A 20,973-nucleotide genomic window follows, 5' to 3' on the forward strand; every position below is an offset into this window, starting at 1 on the left:
GTCAATAGAAATTAGACTCCCCTTCTTTTCCCCTGCCAATACTGTGTCGTTCATGACGTTTACCAACGTTTATGCTATGAATAGTTCAAAGCTAGCGTTAGTGCGAGGCTGCTCAGTTAGCCGGGAACATTCTTTGTTTCACAAAATAGCCTGATTTAGTTGACCATGAACATCAGAGACTACATTACGAATGTTCATTTAAAATACTTGTATACTGAGCACTGGTATAAGAACATGCACCAGAGAACAGCAGTAAATGCAGTAACCCACAGTCCTCGCTGAGGATGCTCCGTTTTCGATTAGGATACGGGATTAAAGGGACCAGCGACGGACGGGCGAAGGGAGAGGAGAGGGATTTCCTGAAATCCAAATGTTCCGCTAAATTCGGACCAATCACAAAACAGTTTTGCAAGCGCGTCAACTCGCGCGCGTTGAGAGCGATTCAGTCTCGATTGCAGTGCGAACACAAACCGAGACGAGGTTAATTGCAACAATGTAACATATTGTAACTTACTACTCCCTAAATCGGAACGAAATGTAGGTCTGAAAGTGGCCTAAATCTAGCTTCAATCTGCTTTTTTTCTGTTCTCCGGTCATAATACCTCGCTGCCTTTCTCGTTGCGCAGCCTCAATTAGTGGCGGAGAAAATGTATTTGTGGCGGCCCGCCACAAATCAATGCATATAGAGGAAACACTGATTGTGCAATTTATAACATGTTGTCTTTCTAGTTTGTCTTACATTAACATCGCTAGATTTTGCACCTAGCATAGATTGTCATCATTCGGTACAACCAAATCATTTTTTTGGGTACCGAATGATTATTTCTGGTTGTAACTAATGATTTTCTTCAAGTAAACAGTTAAAACAGGCACATGTTTAGCTACCTATGTGGGAACTTGACCTTGAGCTTGAACTTAGCAATATAAGAATTCATATTAAATATATCTTTCTAAAATATTTCAACATTTTCAGTGTGTTTTAGCGGTTGTACCGAATGATGTGATATTTGAGGACATTCATAACAGGGAGCGGAAAAGTGCATTTGTCAAACATTTAAGAGAGAGCTGGCTACTTTTCTTCTCACCCATAGGGCTTTCACACCGGCAAAGAACAGTGCCAGTTCGCGTTCGGGAACCTCCGAACGTTGGTGCTGTCTGGCGAACGAGCCCGCGTTCATACCAGTGGAACCAGAACCATCCGCGTCATCAACGATGGGTGATGAAGGGGCGGGATAAACAAAAATGTCACAACTAGATGGCAGCTACTTCACTGGAAATTAGGATAATATCTTCCACTACAGTATCTGAAATAAACAAAATTTTCTATGAAACAAAACACAAGACACTTTCTACACGCGTTCTCTTACTAATCAGCTGCTCTGTTACTGGAATAGAAATCGCGTACGAAATTCGTGTTCGCGCATGTCCGCGCGTGTGTGAGTGTGTGTGTTTGCTGAGCATGTGAGGAAGATAGAGAGAATGATGTAACTTTTGATATTGTTTTTGATCACTAATGATTAGATTTAGATTAGATTACATTTTGTCTACTTCCTTCTTGCTGGTCTTTGCAGCCTAGAATAGGAAACACCCACTGACGACGTGACTCTTCTACGTTTTGGTTTGCGTTTGAGAACCACTATTTTCTGGTTCCCGCTGCGAACCAACTTTTCAGGCTCCGAACCAAGTGAGTTTCGGTCTGAACGCGCCGGCCGGTTCCAGACTTGGTTCGCGAACGCGAACCGGCACGGTTCTTTGCCGGTGTGAACGCCCTATCAGAGGGTCTGCTGCAGGGATCTTAATGATGTCATATCCTGTCACATGATGATTATCAGTTGATTTGATCCAAAATGGTGCCTTGAAATTTGTTGCTCCGAATGACATCAGTGAAATACATTTTTCGTCAAAAGTGATTTGAGGAAAAGCAAACATTTCTACATAAACATCCTTAAGCATTTTGCAGTATATTGTTATAAACCCTTGTAAAATCATGCCAGAATGTTTATATAATAGTTGTAATATCATTTTAGATATTTTAATGGCACATTAGCTGGTTGCATTTGTGTTCGGACGGTTGTACCGAATGACTTTTCAACCCTTTTAAGTGCCTGAATTTGTAACAAATCACCATAAACTCTTTGTGTATTCAATAAAGGAGAGCAAATAGTGTTAGTTAACATAATGTATATATATATACATATATTAATTGTTAATTTTAGAAAAGATTACATTCGGACACAAAATGTACACGTCATGTCATTGACCCATTTATTGTTACATATGTATTTCATTTCGATGTGTGTGTTGCATTTCGATGTGTGTATTGTATTTCATCCTCCATATATTTCACGTTCACAAAACTTTTGTCAAAACTTGTGAAAAGTTATTCCTGTTTTCGATGTTTTGTCTGTTTGTACAGCCAAATGCCGCACATTCATCAGAGCAACGCATCCGGGTACTTTCCCCTCCCGTAATGTCCACGCCCCTTTTTGGGTGATAGAAGTATAGAAGTTTGACTGGCGGTCAATGGAAATTTCTGGTCTTTGCTACTTTAATCCGATAAAATAAGAAAACCGTAGTGCTTTTTAGATATTAGGAGCACAAATCCGATGGCCAGTTAGGCAAACTATTATATAGTGTCATTGCCGATCAATGATCGACGTCGTTATATAGAGAAAATTAATGAAATAGGGGTTGATTCATCAGAGCAGTCATACGTCATCTCCCTGTCATCAGGGATTTGTAGTTCTTCATTTGATTTGCCGTGTAAATCCCCAGATGAGAGTGTTACATTAGTTTTCTTAAGATAGGACAATAAATAAATCTGTTCAATGGCCATTTGCCAAAGTAGCCTACTGTTAATCAGTATTTATCCTGTATGGTGTACATGTATATGAAGATGTTATGACGTTTTATCATGAAAATAATGAACAGCAAGCTAGATCCAAAACTAGGGCCGGTGGAGGAGGGCAATTGTCACATTGGACAGACTACCAAAACAGAAAAATAAAGTATCTTAACGACAGCAAAAGTGATGGATGTCAGAAATACATTACCTGGAGATTCAATAAGGTAGCCTACTTTTATATGACAGGATAAGGGTTAGGGTTATATGACACCTGTAGCGAGATAGATAGATAGATAGAGCCAAAAGTACAAAGTAGCTGAGAGACGCAAGCAGGGTCTGGGCTGGTAATTGTATGACGCGCTAAACAATCCGCTGAGATGAAAAGTACGTTTTAGAGCATTTATTGAATAGAACAATCAAATTTGGCGACGTACAAAAATAATCCATAAGCGATCAAAACCAGAAAAATAACAAACTATGCGTATAGAATATGCGTATAATGCGGTCAACAAAAATACATCGCTCCCCTCTCTCTCCACTACCGCCATGCAAGGTGCGCAGGTGCTTAAATTACCTTGCAATATCACCCCCCATAACCATATGACTTCTCAATACGGTGATCTAGGCAATAAACAAACAATCAAAGTAAACTCACAATAAACCCATTAGCCTGTTATACTAAATACCCCCTAAATCATATTCATGCCTCCTACAACACCTCAGGCCTTTGGGTCGGGTGGTTCATCCACATGGATGGAGGCAGACTGAAAGGACACACATTCATTGCCTATTTTATAAATGTTCTCCATACAACGACGTCGATCATTGATCGACAACGACACTATATAATTGTTTGCCTAACTGGCATCGGATTTGGGCAGTCTGGGGATTTACACGGCAAATCAAATGAAGAACTACAAATCCCTGATGACAGGGAGATGACGTATGACTGATCTGATGAATCAACCCCTATTTCATGAATTTTCTCTATATAACGACGTCGATCATTGATCGGCAACGACACTATATAATAGTTTGCCTAACTGGCCATCGGATTTGGGCTCCTAATATCTAAAAAGCACTACGGTTTTCTTATTTTATCGGATTAAAGTAGCGAAGACCAGAAATTCCCATTGACCGCCAGTCAAACTTCTATACTTCTATCACCCAAAAAGGGGTGTGATCATTCTGATGACAGGGAGATGACGCGCATTTGCTCTGATGAATGCCTGAGGCATTCTTCCATGTGGTCTACTACACTAGAACTCTTGACCGCCCCAATATGGCCACCCACAGCGCACGTCAATGCGTAAACGCGGTATCTACTGTAGATATCTATGCCCATCACGACTTCTCTATGGAGACACATTGGACACAACACAAGGTGTATTAGAACGTCACTTCCCTGGGAAACCTGAAACGAACAATGTAGGAGGGAACTCCTGTCCTGAACCATCTATATGGGGAAAGTTTTCACGGGGGTTAGATTTTATCGTGGCCGTGTGCGTATTTGAAACACACAATTAGAGCACTATGACTTTCAATAAACCTCTTTGGGACACACTGAGGAAACGTCTTTATTAACTTGCTGACAGGGCGGTTGAGGGGCAAGCTAGGCAAGCTAGGCATTTTGGGTTGGCATTTTCAACGATGTTTTTCACCGCATGAACCCAACGGCTACTCCGCTCAGGTGACGCGCGGACACGGCAGACGCGTTCCCTCGGAACCGGTGGAACAATCACTATTCACGGGTGCTTGAATAATTTCTTTTTTTGTCCCTATCGGATATTTGAGCTGTAGCGATTCTTGCCGATATCCGTCACACAACACACACTTTATAATGACATATAAGAGAAGAAAACACACTTGAATCATAAAGATGTTCATATCGACTTTTGCTATCCACCTACGGTGATCAAAAAACTTGGATTTCCCGCATTGTTTTGGCCTGTGGACGGAGCAGGAGGAGATGAGTGAGATGGGACTGTGTCTCGGATCCCAAGTAACGGAGGAGGGGAAAACCGCGAGGATTCAGAGTGCCAAGATAGACAAGGACCTGTACGAATATGCCAAACGTGAGATGAACGTGGTCAAAATCCTTATGCTGGGTGAGTTGACAAACTTGGATTGCAAAGTAGAGCGATGTTTGTTTGTGTGAGAGTTGTTGACAGTTTTGTCGTTTTGAAGTTATTTCTTGTTTTTAAATAGTTACATACGTTACCTGTGTAAATAGAGGCTACTACCCCATTGAGAGTTGGCTGTTTGTTGGCTGTTGAATACATTATTCCATCACATCTAGATAATAATAATAATAACCTTTATTTGTATAGCACTTTTCCTGCAAACGTTTCAGATCAAAGTGCTCCAATAATTATTAAATTATTTAAAGGCAATATTAAAAAGATTAGTTTTTAGTCTTGACTTGAACATATGTGCTGAGGTTGCATCCCTAATGTAAACTGGCAGTGCATTCCACAATTTGGGTGCCTAAAATGAGAATGCAGCCTCACCAAATCTCTTCTTTTGTACATGTGGTACACAGAGAAAACCAGCATCAGAAGACCTGAGAGCTCTGTTGGGCTGATATGCTAGCAAAAGGTCTTTCAGGTATTCTGGTGCTGTGCCAGTGAGAGCTTTATAAACAAGCAGAAGAATCTTGAAATCTATTCTGAACTTAAAAGGAAGCCAGTGTAGAGTCTCTAAAATGGGAGTTATATGAGCTCTTCTGCTTGTTTTGGTTAAAACTCTCGCTGCTGCATTTTGGACTAATTGCAGCTGGCCAATAGCTTTCTTCGGAAGACCAGAAAGGAGACCATTGGAGATGGATGAACACCTAGCTCCAACGTGACATTATGACACATGTCATTTCATGAGATGGAGTGTCGTGGTATTGGCTTGACAGATAGCATCCTCCTATACAGACCAATGGATAGATGGAGTGGGAGTCTGTTATGTATAGAGCAAAAAATAAGCCATAATTTGGAAGAAAATCCTTTGTTCACTCACTACTCTGGTGGTTGTCTTGTTCGACGGGAATAAAAGTGACCAGTGTGTCTCCATCGTAGCTTTGGGTAATGACAGGTATAAAAAGTGAATACTGTACGGTATGGATATTAAGGTATGGATATTAAGGTATGGATATTAAGCTTGCTTTTGGATATTTCGAGGGGCTAGACTGAGAACCTCTGGTGATGGAGAGTACGTGGATATTTTCAAAACTGGGAGAAATGATGCAGAAACAGGTACTCCTGTTGAATGAAGTCACAAAGCTCTGTCAAGCCAATGAAATGAGAGAGCTAATGGGTGTGCTGTCCGGCAGGAGGCTGGGCAGGTTTACTCACAGCTGTGGAGACTTCCTTCCTGTTGTGAGGACACTGAATCACACTGTAGTCTGTTGTGGCTTGTGAGGACATTAACTTGTGGCGTATCTAATGAATCCACTTAACACCGTCTACCAAACAACAACACTAGGCCTGATGAGTGACTTCACTTATTATGTTTCATATTTCGATCAGTCATCAATCCAATTGCCTCCTGGAATGGTTAGGGAATATTTTATCCACTTAGTGTTATAACATGAATACACAAAACAATCATTGTTGAATTATCGGTATGTATGGTGTGTTTTCTGGTGTAAATCAAAGTCTGTCTCTCTCCTTCCCTCTCCTATAGGTGCTGCAGAGAGTGGTAAAAGCACGCTGGTCAAACAGATGAAGATCATCCACAGTAACGGCTTCACCAACCAGGAGTTGACCAGCTTCAAGGTGAGAGACAAAATCAGACACACACACACACACACACACACTGAGTCTGACCTAGTGCTCTCTGAGGGGAAGCTGTATATCTGTGGGTTCAGATCCCTGCCTGTCATCTGCATAAGCCGGCCATCTGCAGACACTCCGTCCAGGGCTCCCACGGTCCTTGAAATCCTTGAAAGTTTGTGAATTTGAGAAATAAAATCAAGGCCTTAAAAGTTTTAGAAAATAGACATGGGTCATTGAAAGTGCTTGAATTCCCCCCCCCCCCCTCTCTCTCTCTTTCTCTCTCTCTAAAGAAATATATATATATATATATATATATTTTTACTTAACTTGTCAACTAGTAAATAAGTCTCTGTATTGCTTAACTTTACACATATTTCACAATATATTGTTTTACTGTGCTGTGGTAGAGAAGGCAAGAGACCATCTAGTGTTCACACATTCAAGCCTCTATTTTTAATTGTTGTGTGTGAGCGGATAGTTCCTATTATATATATTCTCATCTAGATCTGTCTCAAACTATGCCGTGTTGGGTCCTTGAATTTGAGGGAATTGAGCCTTGAAAGTCCTTGAAAGGTGCTTGAATTTGATGTTTCAGAAGGTGTGGGAACCCTGTCCTTCTGCTGTGTGTGAGTGTGAGAGAGAACGAGAGTGCATACTTGCCTAACAGGTCTCTTGTCTCTCGACAGTCGTAGGACAGATCTTTATGTATGTGGTGTACTGGAATATCGGAGCACACCACACACAATACGATCAAAACTGTTCAATCCATGATTTTTTATTTTCATGTGTGGGGTCTCTCTCAGATAAAAAATCTATTAAGATTTAGAAAATCTTTATGTATGTACCAGGCTTTACAACATTTTCTTTACTATTTTTCCACACACTTCATCTTTCTCATACCCCCTCGACCCCTCCCTGACTCACTCACTGGTCCTCTCTCCCCTTCACTCCCTGTACGCTTTTATTCCCTGTCTAGTTCTCCCTCTCTCACCTCCTCCCCATATTAGCCTCATCTCCATAATGCATGTGCCTCCAATGAACGAGTGTGAAAACTTCAAAACCTACATTTACACAAAAGAAAACAGAAACATTGTGTTTAATACATTCATATACATATTCATACATCAATACATTCATATACATATTCATACATTAATCCATTCATATACATATGCATTCATTAATACATTAATATACATATTCATACATTAATACATTCATATACATATTCATACGTTCATATACATATTCATACATGAATACGTTCATACACATTCATACATTAATACGTTCATATACATATTCATACTTAAATACATTCATATACTTATTCATACATTAATACATTCATATACATATTCCTACATTAAAACATTCATATACATATTCATACATTCATATACATATTCATACATTCATATACATATTCATACATTAATACATTAATATACATTAATACATTCATGTACATATTCATACATTAATATACATTAAAACATTAATATACATATTCATCATGGAGGAAGAATCTACAGGAGCGCTGTCACTGTGATGTTCACTGACCAGGATAAGTGGTTGTCAAGGATCACCCCAAGATTCTTAGCTGTCTGGGAGGAGGTTATCTTCTACTACTTTGGGTGTAGGTTAGGTAAGGGCTACTGTCTATGGTTGTTAGCCCGTTGATTGAGCATGTTACCCAGAAGGCATTAGTATGTCCTGGGATGTCCTGGGGAGTATTCCATCAAAGGAAAATCCAGGCTTATTTTGAGACTTCAAAAATAAGCCTAGATTTTCCTTTAGCGACGTTGATGGAATACCCTGGGCTGACTCTGTCCTCAAGGCTTTCTGCCATACCACAGGGGAGGCTGGTGGAGGCAGAGAACAGAGGACGGGCTCATTGAAATGCATACAATGGAATGAGGGATGGTGTCAAACACACGTTTTCCATGCACTACAATGAGCCCATCCTCCCATTTCTACCTCCACTACTCATACTGTTTTCAACAATAGTTTTCCACTCTTGTTGTTGGGATGTGATTTAAATCTTTGTCCCAGATTGATAAGACCCCCTTTACCAGTGGGAGAAATCACACATGCGTATCTGACTTCTACCCCTTCCTACACACACACACACACACACACACACACACACACACACACACACACACACACACACACACACACACACACACACACACACACACACACACACACACACACACACACACACACACACACACACATTGCCACACTTGTTTGGGATGAGGTGGTGAACTCTCTGACCCATGATGACATCATTTCCTATACCACAATTACACGCACACACACACACACACACACACACACACACACACACACACACACACACACACACACACACACACGTCGGTCTGACCCTAATTACTTTATTTCCTGCCTAATAGATGATAGCTGAATAAATGGTTAGAAGAAGCTAAGAAAGCTAATGGTAAAATATAAGCTAAAGCTAATGGTAAAAAGAAGCTGTTCATTAAAACAGTGTTTGGTACCAGAAGGTTACTGAGGTGAATACAATGGGGGAAATAAGTATTCAACACATACACAAAATAATTCATTCTAAAATATTTCCATTGCAGCTATTCACATGAAATTTAGACCAGACATTGGCCAATTAATCAATACATTTACCGGTACACACCTAAAGAAGTTGTAACAGTCCAATCCATAAAAAAGGTTATGTGCAATAAAACATGAATACAGGGGGTTGCAATTATTAAATATCAAAGCATTGAACCTCTCCTTAATAGCTTAAGCCAAAAACAATATTACACCCAAACTGGTTCTCTAGCAGATTACTACGAGAAACTCATCGTCTATTTAAAAATGGCCTCTCATTTTCGGTTCGTTGAAAATACATACTGTATAAATATCATCCTTACAAGTCATACAAAGCTGGTTACAAATTCAATTTTATCCTCCACAAAAGTCTGATCAAGTATTACAGCAGATAATCTGGTTCAACTCAAATATACTGATTGGAAAAAAAAGAAGAAAAAAAAGAGTCATCTTCTTCAATGATATTATGAAGGATTAGAATGAACTGATTGCAGCCTTGCCACAATATTGGAAGAGGACATTTGTAAAAGGAGAAGGTTTTAGTTAGTTCTTCATATTAAAAATCACAAATGGCTGAAAAAGAGAAGTATACATAGATCAGTATACCTGTTTCATTTAAGGTAAAACATGATGCCATACATTATGCCATATTACTGGTGACAGATATTTCATGTTCCTCTCCCATGGCATCAGGTTTATGAAGCAATATATAAAACAACAGCTGAATCATTTTGATGCTTTTTTCAATTTAAATTACAAACACACACACATACATATTGCCTTACATTTACATTTTTGGCATTTAGCAGACGCCTTATTCCAACTTATATAAATCCATTTGACTAAGTAAGTGAATCATAAATACACCAGCCTTAGTAGGCTCAGGCCCGGGGCTGTTGGCAGTCGTTGTTTGCTACTTATACTTAGAACTCAGAAACCCGTTCTCTGTTTGTTTGCTTGGTTTCTGTTATGTTAGCACCGTGACAAGATAGACAGATAGAGGAAAAGAAAGAAAGGGGGCTCCTCTGTGTCTCATCCCTCTTTTATTTGCTTCAGATCCCAGCCAGAGGCGATTAAATGTTTTAACTGTGAGGGAGGGTAAGTATGGGGCGAGATACTGTCGTCCCACACTCCTCACACTATGTCAACTAAGGAGTGGTGGGGAGCATGTTTAGGGTGATCCCAGGGCTCGACATTAAGGCTTGTCCGCTTGTCCGGGACAAGTACATTTTATGTTCGGACAAGTTGACTTCCTCCTGCAGTTGTCCGATGGACAAGTCAAAACAAAAAAAGAAATCAATATGTATTAATATCTGCAAACATGAATTCCTCCTTCCGATCTGAATAGTAAAAAAAAATAGCAAGCAAAGCGATGCCGCGCCTCATTCTCGCTATTTCAGTCTCTCGTAGTTCGTTATCGTCATAGTTCGTACATTCGCTCAGAGCGCCAGAGCGCACACTGCGTTCAACGTCATAAAGACGTGATTGGACAAAAGGCATTCCATGAGTGCTGATCAGATTCCAGAGCGAGTTTACGAACGCAGCCATAGTGTTGTGGGTCTCCTGTCACTAGTGCCATTCACGTGAACGCGTATTCGCTTCTTCTCAATGCCGCTTATTTTCATGTAGTTCGATGCGATCGTATATTTTAGGTTTGAAGTTTTAAGACCAGCACATCGCAATACGAACTTCAGAATGACACTAATTATAGATTTCTCAATTTGAATATAGGATAGGCTACTATCCAAAAGCTAGCAAATAAGATTGCTTCCATTGGGGAGAGACTATAGTTACAAACATTTTTTTGTAAATATTCCTAGATATTCATCCCTTTTGTGAACAATCTTAATCTAAAAGGGTTAGGGTTAGGGGTTACGTTTTTAAATAATTACAAAATATTGAATACATTTGAAAATTAAGGATACATCATTATCAAATCAATAGTAGTCAAATGTGTTATTTGCATACACATACACTCACTGGCCACTTCATTAGGCACACCTTGGGGTTGGACCCCTCTTTTGCCTTCAGAACTGCCTTAATTCTTTGTGGCATAGATTCAATAAGGTGCTGGAAACATTCCTCAGAGATTTTGGTCCATATTGACACTATAATATCACGCAACAGCCCGTCTGGCACCAACAACCATGCCAGGTTCAAAGTCACTTAAATCACCTTTATTTCCCATTCTGATGCTGGTTTGAACTTCAGCAGATCGTCTTGACCATGTCTACATGCCTAAATGCATTGAGTTGCTGCCACATGATTGGCTGATTAGATATTTGCGTTAACAAGCAGTTGAAAAGGTGTACCTAATGAAGTGGCCGGTGAGAGTATAATATATTATTATTCATATTATTGCTTTTTCAAAATCTTTGGATTTGGACAAGTAACTTGAGCTCTCGGACAAGTAAAAGATAAGTTCGCCGAAGGACAAGTACCTGAAAAAGTACCTGAAAGTACCTGAAAGTACCTGAAAGTACCTGAAAAAGCTTAATGTCAAGCCCTGGATCCTGTAGCTTGGTTCTGTCTGGGGAGTTCATTGTGCGTACGTTGAAATCCAAGTAAGTAAGTGATGGGACAGTGAAGAATGTTTTCTTCTTTTGGCTTTACGCTTCAATGGTTTGCATTTGAAAACAAACAATTACTATGAGGTTCAGGTAGAATCTCTGCTTTTATTTTATGGTATCGTCAGGTGTTTCTGGATCGTCAGGTGTGTTCCGTCAAATCATTTGTGTAGAGCTCTCAATGTCTAGTGTTGATTCTAGGCCTTGAGATTGCCGTAGGCCAAAGACACGTCAATGAAAGTCAGGGAGCCACTATGAGGCTGACATATCTAAACAAATCAATCAGAAACATAGCCATAACCTTAGACGTACCAAAATCAATAGATTGGAACATCATCAAATGGAGGGAAAGCAATGGTGAGATCAGAAATCAGACAACCTGGTAGGCCAAGGAACACTTCTAAAGTGGATGACTGAAGAATGTTCACCATGATTAAGAAAAACACCAAAACACTCTTGAGATAGATATGAATGTGTCAGAGACTACCGTCTGTAGAAGACTTCACTAGCAGAAATACAGATGCATCACTGTAAGCTTCACTGTTAGGTGCAAACCTGTTGGCCACAAAAACAGGATGGCCAGGTTACAGTTAGCTAAAAAGTACCTAAAAGAGCATACAGAGTTCTGGAAAAGGTATTGTGGACAGATGAGACAATGATTAACATCTACCAGAGTGGTGGCAAGAGTGTAGAGCCACTGAAACGGGCTCACCTGTCTTCATTGATGATATAACTGCTAATGGCAGAGGCAGGATGAATTTCAAGTGTAGAGAAACATCTTGTCAGCCCATGTACGCGCAAATGCTTCCAAACTCTTTGGACGGCGCTTCATCACACAGCAAGACAATGACCCAATCATACTGCCATAGCAGCATTTTCAGGTCCAAAAAGTCAGTCTTTAGATTTAAATCCTGTTGAACATGCATTTAATTTCCCAAAGAGGAGTCTTCAGGCAAAACATCCTCAAAACAAACAACAACTGAACATGGCTGCAGTACAGGCCTGGCAGGGCATCACCAGAGATGATACCCAACGTCTGGTGGGGTCAATAGGTTGCAGACTTCATGTAGTTATTGTAGTAAATATGCCAAATACTAAACAGGAATGCTTAATTTAGACATTTGATGCATTTGTCCCTTCACTTTTGGTGGCCTAAAATAGAAGGACTACCGGAGTATAAGTCGCATCAGTCAAAAAATGCGTCATGAAGAGGACAAAAACATATATGTCGCACTGGACTATAAGTCGCATTTATTTAGAAATGTATTTCACAAAATCCAAGACCAAGAACAGAAATTTAATCTGGAAAGGCAAATTATTCAACTACACAATAGAACACAGAACAACAGGCTGAATAGGTGTCCGGTATGGTAACGTAACACATTAACAGTTATTCAGCTACACAATAGCATAAAGAACATACCTGGGAGGCTGAATAGGCTAAATTAACATAACAAGCCAGCGAGTCCAACAAGCAAGTTACCAGTAAGCAAGTTCACCAAGCTCCCGTTAATGTTTCAGTTAATTTCTTCAGTGGTACAGGAGCAGCATATAGTTGTCACAAGCCCAGAGCGGCCCAGAGCGCCCTCTCGCGGCTGTACGGTAATGTTTACTCCTTGGTTCATGTCAGTCAGTATGAAATTATATACTGTATATTATGATATATAAGTCGCACCTGACTATAAGGCGCAGGACCAGCCAAACTATGAAAAAAGAGTGACTTATAGAGTCGGGAAAATACGGTGTAATGTAATAATGGTATAATTTCTGAATGGTGAACCAACATGTACACAAATACCCTCAAATAAAAGCTAAGAATCTCTACTTACCTGTCTTTCTACTATTGTTAAAATCTAACGTTGCTAATATTTCACTGTCCCATTACTGACTTAAGCCACCGTATCTTGAACTTGACATGAACGTGCACATCCTGTTTTGATTTGGCATTAAAACTCTGTGGGATTCTAGACTCGAATGTCTTCATCTGTCTATCATCTGAAGGTTCTAGAAAGGTGAGATAGGATGTATTCTATCCTCTCGAACAGTGTAGAAGATTCTATATATCTGTGTTGTCCTCACTACAGCATAGGAACTGCAGCTATCCAACTAGCTAAACTCTTGCTTGCAAAATTATGACTTGAGACGTAGTAAACTTTACTCGTTGTTTACTGTGGTTCTTTACACCATCTTACAGACAGAGTGAAAACTGTAACAAGACAGAAAGTGAAACAATTAGCTATTACTACTGTTTGTTGGCAGCATGCTTTTCCTAATGTAACTTATGTACAAAAACTATCTTTTTTTACTAGAAACAAATCAAATGCCTTTTTATGCAAATATGCTCTTATCATTAACATTAAGTGTAACTATGAAATTATTAACTTACGACATTGCCTCTGTGGCGTGTACAGCGTGGATAGAATGAATAGCTTCAACTGATTTCCTTAACAACAACAAACTAATAGGAAGTGAGCTTTGAGAACTAGCGCAACAAACGCTTTTCAAAATAAAAGTCCCTCCAACATTATGCCTTGAAGGCAACACAATATCAGTGGTGAAATGGGGTGAAAAAGTTTAGGAATCCGCGGGTCTAGAGAATGTGTGTGCAGTGAAAAGTGATTAGTGTTCAGCTTCACATAATCTAACAGTCGGGTTAATGATTAAATGCAAGACCACCGCCAGTTCGGCTACATCCCACGTTACTTTTGTAGCATTGTCCAGAAGTAACAAGAAGAACACCAGCATGTGTGTTATCGAGTTGCAGTTTTTCTGGGTACCAGTGGCTCTTCTGGGTTTGGAGAATGATACAATGTTGAATGTTGAAACAACGGTCCTGTGTGACCAGGATTACTCTGCAGTAAGGAACACTATGCTGAGGTGCAGAGGATCACCAGAATGTTCACACATCGCTTCCAGCACACACTTGTAGAAACCGACGCATGTACACACACACACACACACACACACACACACACACACACACACACACACACACACACACACACACACACACACAGCAGAAAGACTATCTGCATCTCTTGCAGGTGGCAGGTGACAGGCACATATTTGAACCCACAGATATACAGTTTCCCACAATAAAAGGACATTGCAGAGGACGAAAACCAATGGAGTTCAGTGTTTCCCCTAGGTTTGCTGCCTTGGGGGGGTGGCATGGACCGTGGCATGGACCCCCCCCAGGGGGTAAGACCCTGCGACATACCAGCATCATGTCCAGGGGGTGTACTAACTTGTACATTAAGCCGCCTCATGCTACGGAAACAGGAGATAGTCTCCTGCCCTATGGGCCATTAGGCTGGAGAACCATCTGTTCTTAAGGCTACTTAATTATGTGGTCTTGACTACCTGTCCACTTTCTCACCTAGTTCTTGCTCTCTCTCTCTGGTGCACCATCCTGCTCTCTCCTTCTCTCCCTCTCTATCCTCCTTTCTCCCTCTTTTGCTGTCAACCAAAAGGCAAACATAACAACCAGAGTATTTATTTAATAAGAGGTATAAATTGATCCATATCGAATTAGAACATAATTATAATTGAATATTGGATTGCTGTGGGCATTGCAGTCAGATAATGTCATTTTGACTTTACTCTCTCACCTGAAAAAAAATCGTATGTCCAACTATAAAAAACATTTCCAATGCTTCAATCCACTGTCCATGTACTGTAAATATGCCATTATGGTATTACCATGAAGCCCAATTCTAGCAGAATAAGAAAGATAGTATATCTACTTTAAGTAAAATAATAAAGTGCATCCATAATAACAACCAATTTGAACCAACTTGCTCTGTTAGAACACTCAGCAATTATATTTGCTAACGTTTCAACTTGCTTACTTTCCATCTGCAGACATCTCACCCTGCAAAAACTCTCTCGCGTCGCGCATGCACAATCTTGTGTGCGAGTGTGTCCAGCGCGAAGTGTGGAGATAGATCTGGCTATGCGAGACTACTGGCGGACTAACGTTACCAACGAGCCCATGGGCTTGCCACTCGCCAGATTCGGGTTGGGTGCGTTTAAAAAAAAAGCAGATATTTTAGCCTACTTGTCAGATGTTTGGTGTCTACGTCCGTAATAATTCCTAATTCCGCAAATTGGTCTATGCACATCCCTTGGCAGATATAAAAGTGGTTTAATTGTTTTTCTAATTTATTCTAATTATTTTTTTATAACAGGGTACCTTTGTTTTAATAACAGGTGGTTTGAACGTGGCTCTGCTATCCCGCCCACCTCTCTGGTCAAGAGTTCACAAGCCATGTTATTATAGTGGAGTGACACGTTGCTATTGTAAGGGATGAAATGGGGGTTGTAATTTAGGTTGGGTATATATAGATCTCTCAGTCGACTGGGCCTGATGTTTCCCCTGAAGTCTCCGACCCATTGACCCCACCAGACGCTGGAGATGTTCTCTGGTGATGTTCTGCCAGGCCTGTACTATAGCCATCTTCACTTGTTGTGTGTTCATTTTGCCTAAACTCTTCTCATCAGTAAAGGAAAATGCTGTTCAGTTGGATTTAAATCTGAAGATGGAGTTGGCCAGTGAAGAACATTCTGCTTGTTGCCCCTGAAAAGCTCCTAGTTGCTATGGCAGTATGTTTGTGGTCATTGTCTTACTGTACGATTAAGTATCATCTAATGTATCTGAGGCATTTGCTTGTACTTGAGCAGAGAAGATGTTTTGTGCACTTCAGAATACATTCTGCTGCTGCTGTTAGTGTAACCTGACAATCCTTTTTGAGGGTAACTAGTGGTTTGAGGGTAACTAGTGGTTTGAGGGTAACTAGTGGTTTGAGGGTAACTAGTGGTTTGAGGATAACTAGTGGTTTGAGGGTAACTAGTGGTTTGAGGGTAACTAGTGGTTTGAGGGTAACTAGTGGTTTGAGGATAACTAGTGGTTTGAGGGTAACTAGTGGTTTGAGGGTAACTAGTGGTTTGAGGGTAACTAGTGGTTTGAGGGTAACTAGTGGTTTGAGGGTAACTAGTGGTTTGAGGGTAACTAGTGGTTTGAGGGTAACTAGTGGTTTGAGGGTAACTAGTGGTTTGCACCTTGCAGTTGGGCTGGTGACGTATAACCAGCCTGTTTGTGATGTCTGAGCTCATCAGTGCTTTCTTTCTTTCTAAATTATTTTACAAGCTGTTGATTTTGGTAAGTCTTTGATAACTTTGCTAAGGTTTTGGCTATGTTTGCTAAGGTTTTGGCTATGTTTGGTAAGGTTTTGGCTATGTTTTTAGATTCTGCTGATATTTTATTGACTTTCATTGATGTCTCTTTGGTTCTCAACTTGACAGACATTATGCCTGCACACATTATGTGACAGAACACCTATAGCCTATGTATAAAAAGGATTGTCATTTCTAAATTGTGAAACCAATCTGAAAAAAGAAAACATTGAATTAAAGCTGAGAATCTGTACTTTAACCTCATAGTGATGGTTTGATTTAAAATTCAAACTGTTGGAGTATAGTGTTAAAATAAGACAAAATGCTTCCTCTTTCCAATACTTATGGAGGATCCTGTATGTTGCTTTGGAGGCCAATGTGTCCTGCCTAAAGCCCAGTTTATGCTTCTGCGTAAAATCGACGGCGTAGGCTACGGCGTAGCTTGCGTAGGCCCGCGTAGCCTTGTGTAGGCTACGGCGTAGATTGACGCGCACCTCTCCAAAAATGTAACTACGCGGCAGTGCTTACGCAACCGTAAGCTCTGTGATTGGTCCGCTTGGTAGCACATGATTCCGATATGATTCCGACTCTCTCGTAGGCCAAAATGCGGAAGCCATGACAGAAATATCATTTACTTTTTCTGTAATTACTTATTAATAAAGATTAGAAAAATTATGATGACCATCGTATTATCTTAGTTTAATGTCATTTCAATGCATCATAGAACTTTTATTTACAACAAGCATAACAAAAAAAAATCGCTATTATGCCGCTTTAAGTACACCGTTCCAACGGAGCCCCCCTGTGGAAGCGTCAGGCACAGCCTTCCTATAAGGAGCACGATTCACATTTACAAGATGTACAATCCTGTTTATTTAGAAATAAATGATTAGTTACAGGGAGCCCCATGGCTGTTCGTTGGGTTTAAATTATATTTATGATAGACATATTTAATGTAAAGTTATTAGTATAAGAACTATGATTAGTCCGCTTAGTTGCGTCACATTCCGACTCTCTCGTAGGAATGCGGAAGCTATGACAGAAATGTCATTTACCTTTTCTGTAATTACTTATTAATAAAGATTTGATTTTATATGATAACCATCGTATTATCGTTTAATGTCATTTCAATGCATTATGGACATTTTCTTTACAACAAGCATAACAAGAAAAATCGTGATTATGCCACTATAAGTACACCGTTCCAACGGAGCGGATCAACGCGACGCGGAAGTATAAATTGCGAGAGCCCTTGCGTAGGCTACGGCGTAGACGCGCGTAAATTCGACGCAGAAGCATAAATCGTCTATCCTATCCTACGTCTATCTATACTTCAGCAGCACGTGTGTCATTTCTCTACCTCAGCAGCACGTGTGTCATTCCTCTACCTCAGCAGCACGTGTGTCATTTCTCTACCTCAGCAGCACGTGTGTCATTCCTCTACCTCAGCAGCACGTGTGTCATTTCGGTGCCCAAGTTAACAGGTTAGAGCAGCCAGCCCGCTTGAGCCGCACGTCTCAAAGTTGTACAGTATTACTCTACAGTATTGTAGTTAGGGATGGGACGATTCTCATTTTTATCGTTAATCGCGATAAAAACACCCGCGATAACTTCATCGTGGAGAATTTTAATTATTTGAATAATCGTCATAATCGTATGTTATGAATAAACTGTGTTTAACAAATGTCTGGTGCTATTTTTCAGCCTAGGCTACATTACTTTTGCAGTCAAGTTAGCGACTGTTACTGTAATATAATTGCAATTCCTCACATGAGCCGCGCACGAATATCCTCACAGAACTTGTCTCGCGCTATTGTTCAGCCTGCATGGGTAACGTTACTGTCAAGTCAGCCTTGTCAGTCAGTCACTAGGTAACGTATGCTAGCCTACTCACCATGGCTGGTGAAAAACTTTAGACGGGATACTGTCATTGGCCTTCCTTGTTATTACCAGGCAGTGACAGTCTATGGCTGCAAAAGGCACGGTCGCCCCTAAGCTTTAGCAAATATATTGTGGTTTACTTAATACTGTTCAGCACTTGAGGTTACATTCAATGCATGACTTGTGCTATAGGCTAAATACAATGATTAAAGCGGCAAGTAGCAAGTGTGCGCATCAAAGGCATTAGGCACTTAACATCCATGCTGTATAAACACATGACAACCGTCCGTTATTTCCCGAACTTTGCCCGAACCCCCTGCGAGGACCCGGGGAACAACGGTACGCTCCCCGCGGCTGCTATCAGACTGGCCGCGGGAGTGAGTGTTGAGGGAGAGAGTGTTGAGGGAGTGAGTGTTGAGGGAGAGAGGAGACGGCAACCCTCGCTCGCCATAGACTGTATCCCTACTCGTCTCTCCTGAGCTCGGTTGTAACGTGAACCGTGGAATACAAGTTAGATGCTTTACAGTAATTCCCCAAATGACCAGAAAAGGAAGCTAGATTTGTCGCTGGTCGCTTTTGACTAATTAAGTCGCCAAGGGGCTCTGGAAGTTGGCAACACTGGGAGTGCGTTCTTTAAACTTCCTTGGGTACGTTAATGAAAGGTGCTGATTGGCCGAAAAGGAATTGCTCTTTCTTAAGGACCCGGATTATGGCCAGAGATATGTGCCACTAGAATCTGAATTTGAATTACTGACTTAAAATGTCCTAAAAATACAACAAAATCTAAGTTAAAGTGATTACAGTGTGTTTTATTGGCATAAAAAAAAAAAAATTCTCGCGATAATATCGTGGATCGCGATTATTTTGCCCACGATAATCGTGACATGACATTTTCTAATCGTCCCACCCCTAATTGTAGTACAGTATTACTCTACAGTATTGTTGTACAGTATTACTCTACAGTATTGTACAGTATTGTACAGTATTACTCTACAGTATTGTACAGTATTATTCTACAGTATTGTACAGTATTACTCTACAGTAGTGGTCACCAACCCGTCGATCGCGATCGACTGGTAGATCTTTGAGACTTTCCCTGTAGATCTTTGATTGATAAATAAAAATAAAATAAAAACATTTTTATTTTTTATTTTTTATTTAAAAAAAATAAAAATACACAAAGAGCCTATGTTTTGCACGCGCCTCTCTCTCTCTCTCTCTCTCTCTCTCTCTCTCTCTCTCTCTCTCTCTCTCTCTCTCTCTCTCTCTCTCGAGCAAACTGTTGTGTCGCAAATGCTGCATGAAAGTGACCAATCAGATAAGAGAATAGTACTGCTACGTGACTCGCAAAAAAAACATTTGTCAAAATGGTTTTCCAGGATTCTACAACAAAGGAGGATTTCTTCACTCTTTTGCACTTAAAGGAGAAAACGAGGGGTGTGGATATTTACAATGAGTTCAAAAAATATGTCGGTGAAAATGACATACCCATTCATAAACTAGTGGCGATTACTACTGACGGGGCCCCAGCAATGCGCAATGGATTTATTGGACTGTGTCGTAATGACCCTGATTTTCCCTCCTTCGTCAATTATCACTGTGTGATCCATCAGCAGGCCTTGGCTGGTAAGGTGTTGGACTTTTCCCATGTAATGACACTGGTGGTGAAACTAGTCAACTCGATTCGAGCGAAAGCGCTTCAGCACCGCTTATTCAAAGCGTTATTGGACGAGCTCGACGCTGCTTACGGAGACCTGCTTCTCCATGCTGATGTGCGGTGGTTGAGTCGCGGCAAAGTGCTGCAGCGATTTGTCGACTTGCTGCCCGAGATCAAGACGTTCCTGTCGACAAGGCAAGTGGTAGTAAATATTTTCATAGGCAAAGGACTTAAATTGGTGTGGAAAGTCAGATCTTTACCTTTTCTTTTTACTGTTTCCCCCTGCTTTTATATTAATTCTATGCATGTATATGTTTTTATATATGTTTTTATTCACTTTATGTTCTTATTCCTGTTGTAAAGCACTTTGAGCTGCATTTCTTGTATGAAAGGTGCTATATAAATAAAGCTTTACTTACTTAGGCCTACTTACTTACAAGGAACGAGGAGCACAAGGAACTGGCAGACGATGCGTGGCTACTGGACCTG

General features: G+C 40.5%; 1 protein-coding gene across 1 annotated transcript in view; it reads left to right on the forward strand.

Annotated features, from left to right (window-relative positions):
* Positions 1–4,814: 4,814 nt before the first annotated feature.
* gnav1 (guanine nucleotide binding protein (G protein) alpha v1) overlaps positions 4,815–20,973 on the forward strand; it is a gene marked incomplete at both ends in the record, with an annotated part of 123,792 nt that continues 107,633 nt past the window's right edge. Inside the window, 2 exons of the mRNA XM_080524042.1 lie at positions 4,815–4,953; positions 6,518–6,609. Coding sequence (XP_080380168.1) covers positions 4,815–4,953; positions 6,518–6,609 — 231 coding nt within the window. The remainder of the gene's footprint in view (positions 4,954–6,517; positions 6,610–20,973) is intronic.

The sequence above is a fragment of the Nansenia antarctica genome (genome assembly GCF_963989245.1).
Source record: "Nansenia antarctica genome assembly, chromosome: 2".
Taxonomy (NCBI): Eukaryota; Metazoa; Chordata; class Actinopteri; order Argentiniformes; family Microstomatidae; genus Nansenia; species Nansenia antarctica.